This window comes from Ipomoea nil, unplaced genomic scaffold (genome assembly GCF_001879475.1).
Source record: "Ipomoea nil cultivar Tokyo-kokei standard unplaced genomic scaffold, Asagao_1.1 scaffold0579, whole genome shotgun sequence".
Taxonomy (NCBI): Eukaryota; Viridiplantae; Streptophyta; class Magnoliopsida; order Solanales; family Convolvulaceae; genus Ipomoea; species Ipomoea nil.
Window position 1 is genome coordinate 807165 of NW_017617007.1, and position 17912 is coordinate 825076.

The 17912-nt window shown below is 35.3% G+C and overlaps 1 protein-coding gene across 1 annotated transcript; it reads right to left on the bottom strand.

The window, feature by feature from the left end:
- Positions 1 to 2593: 2593 nt before the first annotated feature.
- Positions 2594 to 3520, bottom strand: LOC109174267 (kunitz-type elastase inhibitor BrEI-like). The gene has a single exon (XM_019323511.1). The coding sequence runs from the start codon at positions 3468 to 3470 to the stop codon at positions 2781 to 2783; it is 690 nt and encodes a 229-aa protein (XP_019179056.1). The 5' UTR covers positions 3471 to 3520; the 3' UTR covers positions 2594 to 2780.
- Between the last annotated feature and the right edge of the window lie 14392 nt (positions 3521 to 17912).

Genomic DNA, 17912 nt, shown 5'->3' on the forward strand with positions numbered 1-17912 from the left:
CTTGTTTTTGGAGGATTCTTTGCCTCAACGAGAGTTGGGTGATGAATCCAAGCCACCCCTTGCATAGACTCGATTTCTTCCTACGAAAATAGGGGAAATTGGGGGTTTTAGATGCTTTGTGTGCTTGATGAACTTGGAATTGATTCACCACGAAAGTGGGGCAATTCCTTGTTCTAATCCTTGTTTATTAATCATGAGAATGGTTCGTAGACTAGGATACCTACGTGCATTCCCGCTTGTTTCCTTGGTTACTTGTTCTCCCTAATCTCTTAGGTTGTTAAAGCATCTAGATGATAATGCTCCCTAGCTTGAGTCCTATTTCTCTATTTTGTGTTTATCTTTGTGTATATGTGTTAGTCTTATCATTTCCTTAAACTTGTAGTTTGCTTAGCTTCTTGTTGATTTCCTTATGCTAGTGCCTAGTTTATTGTGATTGCATATTGCGTGCCATAGCCCCCAATCCCCTGAGGACGACATAACACACCCGAGCTCACATCTTATTTTTGCTACATCAACTAAAGGCAAGTTTCTTAGAGCGATGTGCATGTTCCTTTTCCATTTTTAGATAAAAAGCGTTCAAAGAAAATATGCAAGATTTTCAAGAGGTTTTTGATAAGGGATCTACCAGGCAGTAAACGCAAAGCCTTTACCGAACAAGGTATTGGCTCTGATACCACTTGTTGGTCCCGATAGAATGTAGCGAGAGTTTAGAGGGGGGGGGGGGGTGAATAGACTCTTTTCGAGAAATGCCCTAAAAGTCACCTTTCGGTGTTTTGGCGCAGCGGAAAAGTCAGATTCGTTTTAAATGCTTTGCACGAGTTTACGATATTTGGAAAGCTTTCGTTAAGGGTGATAATGAGGATTATATGAATGCAGAAATAAAATGCGTAAGTAAAGAGATAGAAGAGACACGAGATTTTATAGTGGTTCGGCTAACGTTGCCTACTCCACTCTTCTTCCACAACTGATGGAAGGATTACACTATCACTCTTTAGTACAATTACACAAAGACTTCCATGATCACTAAGCCGGACAGCCTTCGTAGGTTTTTCAACTTCTCGAGTTTACTCCGCCTCTATCAACTTCTTCTTCAGAGTTGAGGCTGGTAGAAAATGATTTCTTGATTTCTCCAACGATGAAGTCTTGACTGTGGGAGATGATTGCTTCGAATAAATGGCAAGACTTCTTTAAGGTGTATGAAAATGATCAATAACCTTCTTCAAGTAACTTAACACCTTAACACTGGTTCACAAAAGCTTTTGGAGATCTGAGAGCGTTCAAGAGCTTTTGCAAGTAAAATGAGTCGAGTGAAAAGAACCAGCACCTTCTTAGTTGATGAAGGTGGGTTTATATAGGTGATGAAAATTCATCCGTTGGAGGGAGATGAAATTTTCGAACCTTTTAACCAGCGGACAAGGACCGGGGAGCTTCATGCATTAAATGCTCCATTAATGAGGTTATACCATGTAGCTGTTTGAAGGTATGTAAAGCATTAGGGTTTTGTCCTTTAGCTCCAGGAGAAGGTACATCTTCATTTAATGCTCCTTGATTACTGTGTCCCATAAGATGAGGTCCTTATCGTCCTAGGATGTTGTCAAATCAGACAGGTAGAACATTCTTCTCGTTGTAGAAGAGAAGTAATGTTTGGTAAGAATAGTCTTTAACAAAACTGTCCTTTCGTGGCAGTTGACAACTCCTGCTTGACTTTCGTTGTTGTTCATCATGCCTTGTGTCTTCTTTCGTCTTGGAGATCCTAACAACTAGTCATAACTCATTTTCGTGTGTTTGTCTAGCTTAACACGAATTACAGAGGAGTTATGGCAACTCTCGTCTAGGACGAAAGCAGCGATCGAAAAAGCTAATAGATAGGGGTCTACTTTTCTACATTACATTGGTATCATCAAAATCCTAATACAATGTTCCTAACAGAAGTCATAGGATAATAATAAAAACAATATTTAGTGATACTTTAACATTTAATATGCAATCTTTAACAATTAAATATGTAAATATGGGAAATTCTATAAAATCATTTAAATAAAAAATGTAAATGTTAGCCCTTAACAATAAAAAGTGAACTATTGGACCAAAATATAATCAAACCGTCAGTCATAAAATTCTAAAATCGAACCCTAGCTAATTGCAATGTATTTTCGTATTTTTACAAGTGCAAACTTTTAATACTAAATATGTAAACTATTAACACTAAATGTGCAAAATGTTAATACTAAATGTGTCATCGCGTTTGCATAGTAAAGTTGGTGATAATTACGAAACTGTCACCGTATTTTTTTTAAAATATGATCTGCTGCGTTCAAATTTTCCAAATGTAAAGTTGTGATTTGTTCTTAATTTTCTCCTACGAACTTGTTCTTTCCAATACATACATACATACATACATACATACATACATACATACATACATATATATATATATATATATATATATATATATATATATGGTGGGTCGCGAGTGGGTTCTAAACGGGTTTTGAACATAAAAGTCAAATCCATTTTTTAAGATTGACTATCACCCAAAAAAAACTCGAACCATGCAGATGGATATCTGTAGATATTGTCATACCTAGTCATATTTCCTAAATAAAAGAAGCATTATTTATTTTATATTAATATTGCACGCAATTATGGGATACATCATACATCTGCCGTTGGCTTTTCATAACGGGGTAGCAAAGCCATTATTTAAAAGCAAATTATTAATACAGACACATACATATTGCATGCAAATTTTTGATAGATGGTTCAACGTAAGGCTTTGATCAGTCAGCCTTTACCAATTCAAAACCATATAGCGATTCGGCATTGGAGTCGATTCCCAGCTGAGATCCATCGCCGACTCTGCCAATTACGCTGTAACCAATCTTGCAGTTAAGGCAAAGGATTGGCCACCAGTTGAAAATGTACCCTCTTCCATTAAAATTCTTCTGAATCCTAAACCAGTTGCTAATATCATCCTCATTGCCTATAACGCCACCGGTCACTATTGTCGCCTGAAGCTTCCAAACATTCTCCTTAGCGCAGGGATCTGATGGGTCCGGCGAGTCGAAGGCCACGTTCAGTGGGAACTGCGCTAAAATGACGACGTCGTCGTCGGTGGCCTCGCCCTTGAGCTTTTGAGGGTAGAAAGATAAAGGACGACCCACGGCGGGAGGTTGGTTGCCGGCTAATGTCTCGTTTATTACGACGTCGGTGGGGCAGGCGGAGGGGTTTCCGGTAGTGTTGAGGTTAGCTACGCTTATGCCGCCTTCCACGCCGATGAGGGCTGGGACGGCGTAGTATTTGGCTCCGGCGATCACTGGGTTGCCGGCCGTGTCTAAGATAGGCGAATGAAAAGCTGTTAAGTGGGGCTTTGTGGGGAGGCGGATGAGTGGAGGAAGGCCAGAGTCAGAGATGGCCAGTGGAAGGAAAGAAATGGCGCAGAGAACCAAAAGGATTATTGCTGTCTTCATTTTCAGACCAGAGATAGATAGATAAATGTGTGTTTGGTTTGGTGCTTAGGGAGTGGTAAAACTACTCAATTATATAGACTCAGATCAGATGAAATGACCCACTAGCAGGCAAAAAAAAGCAAAAAAAAAAACGTGTGGCATTCAGTTGAGATGACCCACTGCACTAGCAAGCAAAACAGTAAGGTAGGAACATAAATGTGATGCCAAAAGAAAAACGTGCCCCAGATTTCCACTGGACCACGAGTATTTAAAGAGAATAGACACGTGTCAATGACAATAAAGGAGTTCATATCCAATATAGTCTACTACTATAGTGGTTTTTACTCAATTTAGTCTACACTTTTAAAAATGTATCTCACTTTCACATCATCAAATTTACAAATTCTCCACTGTTTATTTTACATCTCTGCAAATCTCTCTCACTTTCAAAAAATGGATCTTATTTTTATATTATATTACAAATATAATAATAAAATAAATAAATAAAAGTATGGTAGCGAAAGCTACCATTTTGGCAGCAACAAGTGCCTAGCAAATTTGCTAGCCACATACACAACCCACCAACAACAACAATAAATAAGGAATAAGGATCAAATATATATGTCATTCAACTACACATCAAATTGCAATTAGGCCACTAAAATAAAAAAATAAAAAAATAAAAAATAAAAAAAATTACAATGGGTCTTTGAACAACACAAATTCATGCAATTTAACCTAAAACGATTTGTTTATCTGTTAATTATGTTGACGTGTCAGGCATCAAATTTAAAAATAATTTTTAAATTTTATTTTAATAATTTTTACTAAGATAATTATTTTTAAATTAAAAAAAAAAAAACAAAAAAAAAATATGTCGGAGACGAAGGAGTGGAGCCATGGAGAACCCCTTTTTTCTCTATGGCCGTTGGAGAAGAAGGGTCCCTTCGTCTCCATTGCTGGACGAGCCAGAGACGAAGGGGTAGGTTTTTTTTTTTTTTTTTTTTTTTTTTTAAATAAATAAATAAATAATTATTTTATTAAAAATTATTAAAATAAAATTTTTAAAAATATTTTTAAATTCAATAATTGACACGTCAGGTAAACAAGTCATTTTAAGTTTAATGGCAAGAATTTGCACTTTTCAAGGAACCAATTGTAGTTTTTTTTAGTTCAGTGGTCTATTTACAGTTTGATGTGTAATTGGATGGCTTATTTGGATTTCCACATCATCTTGCCAATGTTATCTTTGTTCAGATAATCACAACCTAAGGTAGGAACATAAATGTGATGTAAAAAAAAAGTGTGACATTTAAAGGTTAACACTGGACCACCGGTATTTAAAGACGATAGAAATGTGTCAATGGTAATAATGTTTTTTAAAACATATTGTGATGAATTTTAAAAGGGTATTATTGTAATAACATCAAGTTTTAACTTTAAATTAAGATGCCAGGTTCGATGTCAAATCTCTAAAGTTAAGGAAGTGAAAAATAATAAATTAGAAGTGTCATGACATAAAGAAAGGTTGAGTGTGGTGTGAAATTCAATTATGACACGGTTCATTAGGCATATGAGCTACAAAGTGACATTCATGATATGAACATTATAAATAATGGGTGTGACATCCACCATGATTTTTGGCCTAATTAAAATCCTATTAATATAGGCAGTTATAAGACCAATGGTCTTTTATCATACATTAGACATAATTTTGAAAGTTATTTAGTCCACTTAACTTTTATCCACCTAAAATAAGTGTGATGGATTTAATTAATCCGGGGTGGCCCGAATTATTAAACCCGGATAAGAACACAGTATAGATAATTAATAAATAAACGAAACGATGTCGTAAAGGTCGTTGGAGACCGTATATCGTATTAAATGCCGTAAATAGGCTATTTCAATAGTATTTTAGGATTTGTGTAGAATAATGATTAAATGTCCTAAAGAGACTAGGTGAGGGGTTTTTATACAACCCCCACCCCTAACCGCCACCCCCTAAGGTGGGGGATGGTTAGATCCGCGTTGACCGCGTCCTCTTGACCGGTTCTAGGTCGGCCTCGCTTATGGCCGACCTCTCACGGACGACCTCTCCGCGGCCGACCTCTCGCGGCCGACCTCTCGTGGACGACCTCTCCAGGCTGGGACGGCTGAATGATGGCCGAGGTCAAGTGGGCCGAGGCCCCACGGGTTGGGGCCCCGGGTCTTGTTCCACCTCTGCGGGTCGGTCTGCTAAGATTTAGGCGCCCTTAATCCAGGAAAGATCAAATATGAGAGCAACGAATATTACAGATTCATTGGTTCCCTCACAACCCCACCATGCTCCCAGGATGTCATCTGGATAGTAACCAAAAAGGTCTGTATCCTAACCTTAACCTCCCCAACACTCTACCAAGATGACTAACTATTGCCAACCTAGCAGAGCTGGTTTACCTAGCTATATTTGGACAACCTAGCTGGGCTGGTTACCTAGCTATATTTGGGCAACCTAACTGGGCTGGTTTGCCTAGCTATATATGGGCAACCTAGCTGGGTACCTAGCTATATATGGGCAATCCAGCTGGGTTGGTTTACCTAGTTGGGCAACCTAGCTGGACTGGTTTACCTAGCCATGGGCTACCTAGTTGGGTTGGTTTACCTAGCTAGGTTGATTTACATAGCTATATATAGCAACCTAGTTGGGCTGGTTTACCTAGTTATATATGGGCAATCTAGCTGGGCTGGTTTACTTAACCCAATGGGCAACCTAGGTTAGTTCTTTGACCGACAAGGGTCACAAAGCGGGATTTATCAGTGCACACTATCGAATAGTGGTTACGAATTTCTCTCATAATCCAAGAAAATTAAATATGCATGTATCTCTTTCTCTCATTCACATAGTGATAAACTGTTGGATTTTGTAGATAAAGACAATATCACAAGAACAAATAAACTTATTAAAGGAAGCTGTTGATGATGTAAGTACTGAATTATGTATCTATCTAGCTGCAGGGCCGTCCCTGGGCATGTCTGCCCAGGGCAGGCGCACAGGGCCCCCAAAATTTTGGGGGCCCCTTAATTAAAAAAAAAATATATAGCATATATAGGCTTTTGCTTTTGGACTTCAACCAATTAAAGAAAGCCCAATGTTAGTGAACCTTTCTTTAAAAAACCAAAGCCCACTTGGCCACTTTCACACCAACATACGTAACAAATATCTAAATTAACCTAATCTAGAACCTATTAACTATATAACCTATATTAACCTAATCAAAATTCTAAAGTTTCACAAACAGAAAGTCGGAAAGAGAAATTTTCAAAAAAAAAAAAAGAAAGTCGGAAAGAGAAATCACGAAAGAGACGAGACTCAAACTACAACAAATTGCTTACTGCCTAACAATTTAGGTATTTGAACTTTTATTCTTTTAATTTGAGAGTGCTATTTGTGAATTCTAGGTATTTGAATTAATTCAAATATTGAATTTTTTTAATTTGAATATTTGTGTATTTGAACTAGATTAGGTAATTTAAATTTGGGAAAGACGACAGATTCTACTCGTGTGATACTGATTCTCCAATTCTCAAACTCTCAAGTTCTTCAATTCTCTTGATAGGTAATTAAAATTATGTATTATTTTACAATTCTTGTTTATTGTTTTATTTACATGACTTAATAATTCTGATTTCAGAATAATATATTCAAGAATTTGTTTCTTGATTAATTATCTATTCATAGGTTTCTAAATAAATTTTTATTTTTTCCTTAGGATTTTATGTCTTCTAGAAAATATTCATCTGGATTTTTGAAGACAACTTTTTGAACAATTATTATTTATATATAAAAATTAATTGAAAAAGGGGCCCAAATTCAAATATTGCACAGGACCCCAATTTTTATTGGAACGGCCCTGTCTAGCTGATTGAATATGTGACACATATACATAGAATGGTACAAATATTTGATGTTTTGAATTTGTTGTTTAGGGTTACGAGGAAAATGCAAGGCCACTGCAACCACTGAATGGAAGGACAGTATATCTCAATCAACCATAGGAACGTTGTTGCCGGTGCTGTTTAGGAAGTATATGTATTGAGGGAGCTGAGTGATTGCCCACCATTAAACTGAATATACAAATCATTTTCAAACATAATAATTTCAATACGTTATGTTTTATAATTATATATTTGTATATGATTCATGATAATGTAAATAAATTTTTGGTCAATCTTTAATTGAAATAGCATAATATATACATAGATTACTTTTTATCAATGAGTCCTACGTTTTAAATGATCATTTCGTATTGAATAATAATTGTCATTTTTAAACATAATGATTACGTACGTTAGCTTTAAAAAAAAAATTGCATACGTTATGTTTTATAATTATATATTTGTATGATTCATGAATAGTCTCGTTATAAAGAGTTGAGTCAATATAATATACATTTATATATGTAGTATGTTGGAAAAGTTTGTTATATGTGAAATTAAAGATTGAATATTTATATTATACAAATCAATATATAAATATTATAATATAAAAATATATTTCAAAAAATAAGCGGATTAGCCATTTTTAAAATATAGGATTCCAAGTTGGAAAGAACTTATACCTTCAATTTGTATACAATGCAATAGTCAAACAACAATTGGAGAGGTATAAAGAACATATATATCGTAGACATAATATTATTAATTGGAGAGGTATAAAGAACATATATATCGTAGACATAATATTATTAAATAACTTGTTGGTCCCGGTAGGGTCGAATGAGAGTCTAGAATGGGGGGTGAATAGACCCTAATCGATTTTTCAAAGCAACTCCTTTCGGAGCTGTGCACAGCGGAAATAATGTTTCGTTTTAGATTTACTTTTCACGAAAGTAATAAAGCAGAAAGTAAAGAGATATGGAGAGAGAGATTTTTTATAGTGGTTCGGCTGTTAACGAAGCCTACTCCACTCTTCCTTGATGACTAAGCCGAACGATAGGTTTTTCAACTCCTCGAGTTTACTCCGCCTCTATCAACTTCTTGAAAGATAATCTGATGTTTCTCCAACTGGTTTAAGTCTTGTCTTGATGTCTGGTTATGATTAAGGAATGAAACTGTTTGAAGAGCTTTTCTTTTGGATAGCAAGAGTGAATTAACCAGCACATTCTTCAATGGTGAAGAGATGTATTTATAGGTGGAAAAATTCATTCGTTGGAGGGAGATGAAGATTTCAAACCTAATATCCAGTGTGCATTAACCAGTGGGCATTGAGAATTTAATGCATTTGTACTGTGTAGCAGTTGGAGCCAAAAGCATTCTGGCTTTTGTCCTTGTTCTGTGACAAGATGGTACAAGTCTTTTAATGCTCCTTGTCTTTTGTGAAGATCATTCCTAGGACACTTTTTGTCCGGATGATTTGCCCATCTGAGTCATAGACAACATTCTCATTGCTCCACTTAAATGAATGTTGTCTTTTACAAGTCTGTCTTTGACTTGTTCACTCAGATATGTTGGTCGAAAGATTGACTTTATATTTCGTCCTTTCTCTTGACGAGAGATCTTTTTTGTCAAAAGAAGTCTATCTGAGACTTGCTCAATCCATCTTTTGCTGGAAGCATCTTTCGTTCACCTTGTCATCTTCAAGTCTTCATGTAGACCTATTATGTTAGTCTCGAGTGAGATTCGTACACCTCATGGTGTGAATCAAACGTTGAGTTACAGTAACTATCGTTAGTCACAAGAGACCTATCTACGAAAGAAAAATAGGGGTCTACAATCTTAGACAGTTTGGTATCATCAAAATTTAATTACACTTGTTCATAACACAACTTATCATAACGTGAGTTATTTCTGTTGACTATGTGAAGTCAAATGATAATATAGTGAATCAGCTAACTAAAGGACTGAGCAGAAACTAATAAGAAGTTGTCATGAGGATGTTGGGAAAATCCCACTATAACAAATCTTGGGTACAAAGTTCTTGGCTACCACACGAGCCAAACATCCAAAATCATCAAATACATCGACACTAGGCCAAATACATATATTCTAATTCACAGGCTAAAAGGAATAATATCTCGTATCCAAAATATTAGACCACCACAAGCAAGGTGAATATGAATACAAATATTACGAGATTACCCAAAAGATGCCTGGAATAAATACAAGTTGACCTCAAAGTATTTGATGAAGATAATACCCAATTAAGAGTTAGGCAAACCTTCCGCCGTTGCTGCGAACTGCCGTGAAGAAGGAAGAAAGAAAAATTGAATTTTCTTTTCTTTTTATGCCTCTGCCAAAGAGATAAGAAAGATAAGATTTTTCTTCTTTCTCTATCAAAAATGTCGAAATGGAATTATGTGGAAGCTTGTGGAATTCCCTCTCATTAAGAAAGAGCATTGCATCCCCTTTTTATAGATAGGTTCGGCCGACATAGAAAGGAAAAAGGGGGAAGAAAGCAAGTGAAGGGAAATTATCTTCAAACCTCATCCCATCAACTTTTGCTCCAACTTCCACCCTTCAACTTCTACCCAAATTCCTTCTCTCCAACTTTCTGCTCCAACTTCTACCCATATCCCATTCTCCAAAACAAATAATTTGTCAGCAAACTTTTCCATCAAGCTAACAAATATATTATAGTGAATATAAATTGTCTTGGTCCAAATTGAGCTATTTACCATATAGGAGGGAAGCTCAATCCCAACAAATCTCCCCCTCCCGACTATGTGGAGGATATCGCTATCCCGGTGATAGAGCAACAAACCTCAAACTTTCCTCTTGGCAACGATTTGGTCATCATGTCAGACCCATTATCATCAGTATGAATCTTTTCAAGTTCAAGCATCTTGCACTCCAAGATATCTCTAATCCAATGATATCTTGTGTCAATATGTTTTGACCTGTAATGAAACGTGGAGTTCTTTGCAAGATGAACTGCACTCTGACTATCTGATGGACAATTTTAAATAGTCCTCGCAAGTGCACGAGTCAGTTGTAGTTTTAGCGTGCTTTTAGCAAGGGTCGATCCCTCAGGGAATTGTACGATGCAATTTAATAAATTTAAACAAATAATTAACTTGATAATTGAAAATGCTCTAAACCAATCAACAATCAAAATTGATAAATTGCAGGTAAAAAAACGAGGCAGAAAAGACAATAAAATAACAAAGTGGATAAAAACTAGGTATTCATACGATAATCAACACAATAAAGGAACTGCAATTTATACTCAAATGCACTAATCACTCGGTTTATGTAAAGAATATTAAAAACCATATTTCATATACTAATTACTTGAGCATCAAGCACCGTAACTAAACATAACTACCATCCACAAATACAAAACTTGCATAATGGGAATTGAATAATTTCTAAGAACAAGCATGGAGAATAAATACCAAAATACGAAGCAAGGGAACAAGCTGATGCCGAATGAACAATTCAAAATGCTGCTAATTGATGGGATTGAACTAACTTCACACTAAACTAATACAGATAAGTAATTTAAGAAAGAAAGGGGAAAAAAACCAGAGGGTTCACTGCTGCCCAGAAATTCAGAACGACCGTCCAAAATTGTCCCAGAATTGCCGACCGGAATTACGCGAACCACCGGAAATCTCCGGGGTGAATTCATGATCCTTCCCTCGAACTTGCCTGAATTTTATACTGCTTGAACTGCAACAATTATCCCAAGTTCTGTGCTGCTCAATCGGATCTCCCTATTGAATCGGACCTTGCCGAATAATCGCCGCGTCTACGCTGAAGCAGTCTCTCGTTCATCGTCCATCGTTCGATCTATTATTTGGGAATTGGGATCGGCTATCCTATTTCAATAACTAAACAAACATAATAATAATAATAATAATAATAATAATAATAATAATAATAATAATAATAATAATAATAATAATAATAATAATAATAATATTAGAGACCATATATAACTAACCTACATTTATTAAAGTCCTATTGAACATGTACTACTAAAATTATTATTAAACTGAGTTAAGAAATTATTGGACTGGCAAATTTTAATAACAAAATTAATTTAATAACAAAAATAACCCAAAAAGTTAACAATATTTATAAAACTACTTATAGAGATAATAAATGAAAATAGATATAAATTAATCAATTATTACAAATTAACTATAAAAAGATTATTTAAAAATAACACTAAAAATAATGTTTATCACTATCACAATAGAGCACATACTTGTCTTGAACAAACCCGAGCTCCTGAATAAACTTCTTCATCCATAGCATTTCTTTACTGGCCTCAAAAGATTCTATGAACTCAGCTTCAGTGGTAGACAAAGCAATGCACTTTTTCAATCTTGATTGCTACGAAACTGCTTCCCCTGCATAAGTAATTAGATAGCCTGAAGTAGATTTCCTCGTATCAATGTCTCTAGCCATATCTGAATCAGTGTATCCGTTAAGAATAGGTTTCCCTGTACCAAAACACAAACTCAGACTTGAAGTACCCCGAAGATATCTCAGAATCCACTTAACAGCATCCCAATGTTCTTTCCCTGGATTTGAAAGATATCTGCTAACAATACCCACTACATGAGCAATATCTGGTCTTGTGCATACCATCGCATACATCAAACTACCAACAACTGAGGAATAAGGAACTCTTTGCATTTCTTCCTTCTCTTTCTCACTAAAAGCACATTGCTTCTTGCTCAACTTGAAATGCATACCAAGAGGTGTATTCACTAGCTTAGTTTCATCCATGTTGAATCTCTCAAGTACTTTCTGTTGGAATTTTTAGCTAAAAATGACATTTTGAGTGACTATTTTGTGGTACAAATATATGTGGGATCTATTTCTGATTTGGGTCGGGTCAAAGTGGATTCGGGTTCTTCGTAGTGAGACGAAGAATTTGATATAATGTACGCTCAAAATGGGTAATAGGTGAATGAGAAATTGATTCTCAAAGCGAACCTATTTGAGAGAAGTCAAAAACTTAAGCATTTTAATAACTTTCGTTGCACTACATGAAAGTTGGGTTTATAAACTTAAGTAGAGTTAAGCTTTGAAAGCTTAATTGTGAATTTGGGATTTTAGCACCTTTCGTGCTATGCTTTCATGCTGGACGAAAGTGCATGCAAATTGAGAGCTTAATTTTAAGCTTTAGTTTCATGCTGAAAGTTGGAGTTGTGAGCTCTTTCGTGCTCTCCTTTCGTGAGTTACTTTCGTGTTGCACCGTTTCGGTGCTTACAGACCACTCGGGTGTGGTTTCCGGTCTCAATCATTAAACCTTCGGATTTGTACGGACTTCTCGGTCACTCAGATATTTTGAAACGGGTCGCTATGGTCGGTACGAATTAATCGCGTATTAAGTTCGTGACCGTTGGTATTATTACGATAATAAGTACGACCGTTTCAAACATTATTATCCCATTATTAAATTTAATTTATAGTTGGTTAATGGTCATTATAAGGCTAATTATTCACTCTTCCCTACAAATAGCTTAGGATGTTGGCAGATAGTTTTTTAAAACATTCTTGTTGAAACTCTCAAAATCTTTCTTTCGTTTTCTATCATCTCTCATCCCGTTCACAAGAGAAAAGTTGTTCTACCAACATCTTCTGTAAAACATCGGAGTGCTCAACTTGTGTTCTAGTTCGTCGGACTTTGGGTAGGAGTGCTCGAATGCCAAAGTCGTAGTCCGTTTTATCCTTGAAGATTGACGCCACAACGCTCCGAGCACCCTCGGGAGGTGGCGAATCGGTTTTAAGGAGAGTGTGTGTACACACGACTCGGGCTTTCTCTGCTTCTTCTTTCTTCTCGTTGGGTTAAAACCTCAGGTTAGAAACTCGTCTCTTGTTTTATTTTTGTTCTTAGTTTCGTACCAAGTGGTGGGATTAATCTCGTGAGGATTAAATCCCTTGTACTAGTTTCGTACTAGTTGTGGTGGGATTATTTTTTATAAAATAAATCCCTATTTGGTTACCGTATATACGTTGTATATATATGTAATTTTGGTTTCGTACCAAAATTGGTTGGAATTAATTTTCTATAAATTAAATTCCATTTTTCGGGACAAATATATATTTTATATATTTTTTGTGTATCGATTTATTCACTAATATCCAACAATCTTAAAACCGATTAATTTTTTTGGTGATTAAATCTATGGATTCCACGAGTGGTGGAACCGTGAATGTTGCTCGTGGTGCACATTCAAATGGTCGGATCGGCAACGTAGTTGCACAATCCGAAACCCTGGTGAACTTGGTTTGGAGACCGGTGGTGGCATCAAAGGGTATATCCCTACGATGAAGGAACATGAGACGGTACCTTGTGGTTTGGTCGAAAGACCGTAGAAATTCAAGAAGTTGAATTTCGAAGGGTGGCAACTGAGAATGTTGTACAACCTAATGATTCTCGGCATGTCATGGTTCATGACCGAGATGGTTCCTAGTGGAAAGGAACATGAGTCTAACGCTCAAACCGTTAGCATAGTAAGGATTTGGAAATATTTGATTTTCCTATGCCTAAACTATGTTTTGAATGATTTGTGTGACTCGTTGTGGGAATCTTTGGACCTGAAGTATAATACTGATGACGCTAAGGCAAAAATGTTTGTCGTTAGCCGATTACTTGAATACAAGATGGTGAATTCTGGGATCGTCCTAAGTCAAGTTGACAAAGGAATGATCGTGAGTGATGCCTTTCAAGTGGAATTTGGTATCCATTTGTCGCCTTTGGGCAGAAAGGACTTCAAGAAGCAATTCCACGGAAAATGCTTGAATGGCTTAACAGCCATAGTGGTATGTAACAAACGTGTTGCATGGTTGAAATCTCGTAAAGGACTTCGGTTCTAGATTTTAAGTATTGTCAATTTGTCAAAATTGGGATGGCTATATAATCGTGAGCGTCAAAGCTCAAGTGTATTGAATATTTTAAATAATATTCTTAATACGATTATATAAGCTTGATTCAACTAGTTGAAAATTTTGGTTGATCTAATCTTGTTAATTGTGTGAAAATTAACTTGATTAAAGATACCAAATTGTACTAGTATGAAATTAATTTGTGACAGATGACGGAAGTGTTGTGACAACAAAATAAATCTCGAACCACCTAACTTGCGAGTAATGGTGTAATGATTTATAAAGTTGTCACTACTGTGGTTTAAGACAAGGTCTTGTCTAAATTTGGAATAAAGGCAAGGGTTAATTACTAATTGGGCTATAAGCTCGGTGTAATAACCGTAATTAATAAGAATATTATTGATTGGTCTTGCCTGGTTGGGTCTTCGAGTTTGTGGCACGTTAGACAAGGTCATGATAATTATAAACTATTTAATACTTTAATAGTTAATACTAAAATAGTAATTATTCACCTTAAAAACATCTAGAGTTTGAACAATTTAGGGTTATTTCGCTCAAAACGATGTCGTTTTGAGTGAAATAACCCATTTAAAAAAGAAGGGAACAATAGCTAATCGGCACGACTAAGCGACCTAGTCGGTCCCTAGGAGGCTTGGTCGGCGCTTAGGAGGCCGAGTCGGCCGCCTAGCCGGCCAGTCGCCTAGACCACCAATTATGGTGATACGCTAGGCGATCGGCCAGCGCCTAGCGCTTAGACGCCGATTAATTAGTACCTAGAAAGGATTTTTGCAACATTGATTCAAAATCTTTCTAAGCCCAGAATCAGCCGGATGACGTAAGTACTCACCATCGTCAATTCGTCTTTCCTTATGCCACCTCATATCATTTGTAATTTTTTTTTGGACATTATTTAAGCAATCTTTGAAGCGTAGGTTTTAGAGGATAGTACCTTAGTATATTTTATGAGGAATATTTTTTCCTTTACCACCATTGACTTTCCATCTAGAAGTACCACATATAGGACAACATTCATCTGTCTCTAATTCCTTCCAAAATAGCACACACCTTTGACTTTCCATTTATAAGTACCCCATATAGGACAACAATCAATTATGTTGTGCAACCGTGTGCACCAAGCATGGTGCACACGGGTCTAGATTCATAATTTCTATATTGTAGATTCATAAAATCTATACTATAGATTCATAATTTTTTAAATATATGTTCATAATTATAGAGCTATATGTTCATAATTTTCGATATTCATATTCCCAATTGTTGAACTCTGTATTCACAAATCACATAAGTATATGTTCATAATTTGATAACTATACAGTTTAGAAATTATGAATCAACAGTACAGAAATTATGAATCTACAGTACAAATATTATGAATCTACAGTATAGAAATTATGAATCTACTGTATAGAAATTATGAATCTACTGTATTTAAATTATGAATCCACGATTTAGAAATTATGAATCTACAGTATAGAGTTTAAGAATCTACAGTATAGAAATTATCAATCTATACTAGACCCGTGTGCACCATGCATGGTGCACACGGTTGCACAGCATAACAATCCCAACAATCATCTGTCTCTAATTCCTTCCTAAATAGCACACAATCATATTTTCATGCATGAATATTTGTGTATCCCAATCCCAAGTTACAAAGCATAGCCTTAGACTCATAGTGAGAATGTGGAAGTGTATTGCCATCAAGTAAGCATTCTTTTAGCAATTCAAGCAACATGTCAAGTGATTTATTGCTCCATTTATTATACACCTTCAGATGAAGCAACTTCACAGTTAATGATCGATAATTTTGAGAATTTAATTTAGTGCAACCTGAATATTATTCTTGTTTTGATTCTCTCAATATGTTCTCAAAATTATCAACTTCACCACTGTGAGTATTGAGATTTAATTTAACTGTGAGTTGAAGTTTACAAAATTTTCATATTCATTTAAGAACTCATAGACTCCATCTAACTTTTCATCATCAGAATCATCATACTCAACCTGAGAACCATTATTACTTGGTTCTTGAAAAATTGGTGCTCTCCATGGAATATCCAACGTGTGCAATATGTATCTATTTCATTTTGGCGCAAATGCATATAAACCACGCTTTGATTTAAGGATGTTGTGTTTAGGAATTTTTTACATGGGCACCTGATCTCACAATCATGTCCCAAGTGATTTCCTATAAATAACATGACACTCTTCCTTTGCTGCCACACATGCATGCTTTCGTTAATGAGTACATGCACACAACCAAATTAATCATAACGCAAATTATTTCCTTTATCAAAACTAGTTCCAGTAGTTCTACTACGAAATTCACGCAACGCTGTAAACAAATTGTTTGTGGCAAACATATTATATCAAAATTCTTATCGGTAGAAATTAAATCAATTCCTTCTTCTAATGTCCAATTACAATTGCAATGTGAAATCCTACCTGAATTACAATTCCTCAAAACATGTTAAATATCCTAACAAATAAAACCATATTTACAATTTGCATGTATTACCATTATTACCCCGTTTTAAATACCAAAGTTTAATTATTGCTTATTATCCGTGCATGCAAATCTTTGCCATTGCTAGCCCCATCGATTTTGGCTAGCAAATGAGCAGCGTGGTTTCTATCTCTATCTACCAATGAAGCAGACCTCACAACTACTAATAGAGCTAACAAAAAGTTTACATGTGTGTGCAATAACACCAATATAATATAGGAATGGTCTAATGACTTACTCGAAAGTTTAGAACAAAAACTTAAACAATAGTACCAAGCCACTAGCCAGCCACCCAATTATTCCATTGAGCTTTCAATGACTCCCATAATGCAGTTGGTGATTCCTAGCCTGCCATATCCCATGAAGATCAACTCCCACCATTTTTGGAATAGGAAGTTGGGATACCCTCCAAACATGTTGCGCATATGAACAGGTTCATAGGGTATCCATGACTTCTTCATTATATATAGGCCACGGGCATTCTGGATTCACCTCCATCTTTCTCCGATCCTATGAGATTATATTTTTCTTTAAAAAAATGAACACGTAAATTAAAAAAATGGTTCATATCCTCATCTCATCTTTGTTGTAACTTGTAACACACCAACATCTATTATATATATATATATTAGAGTTATATAGCATAGAATTGATGTAATACAGAAATAATTCCTTGTAGATGTTTTTTTTTTTTTTTCAATTCTTTTAACTAAGCTACAATAACATAAAAAAAATGAACCTGTTAATTAAAAAGAAAAAAAAATATAGATGTTTGTTAAAAAAAATATCATTTAGAAATTTGTAATTATATATTTCTTAAACATTAATTTTTATTTTCATTATTTAAAAAAAAAAAAAAAAGAGAAGTAAATTTTAGTTAAAAAGAATTTAGAGAGAAAATATAATTTATTAAAATTAAAATTCTAAATAAATTTTAAAATATTTCAACCAATAAAAGACTCATTATTAAAATATAGATCAATACAATAATACAATAGAGACCACATAAATCCCTATGTAGCATCCAATCCACACAAATCCTTATTGCATCCCGAAATATTAGCATTTTATTTCCTATATATACATGATAAAATTAAATAGAGATCAGAGGT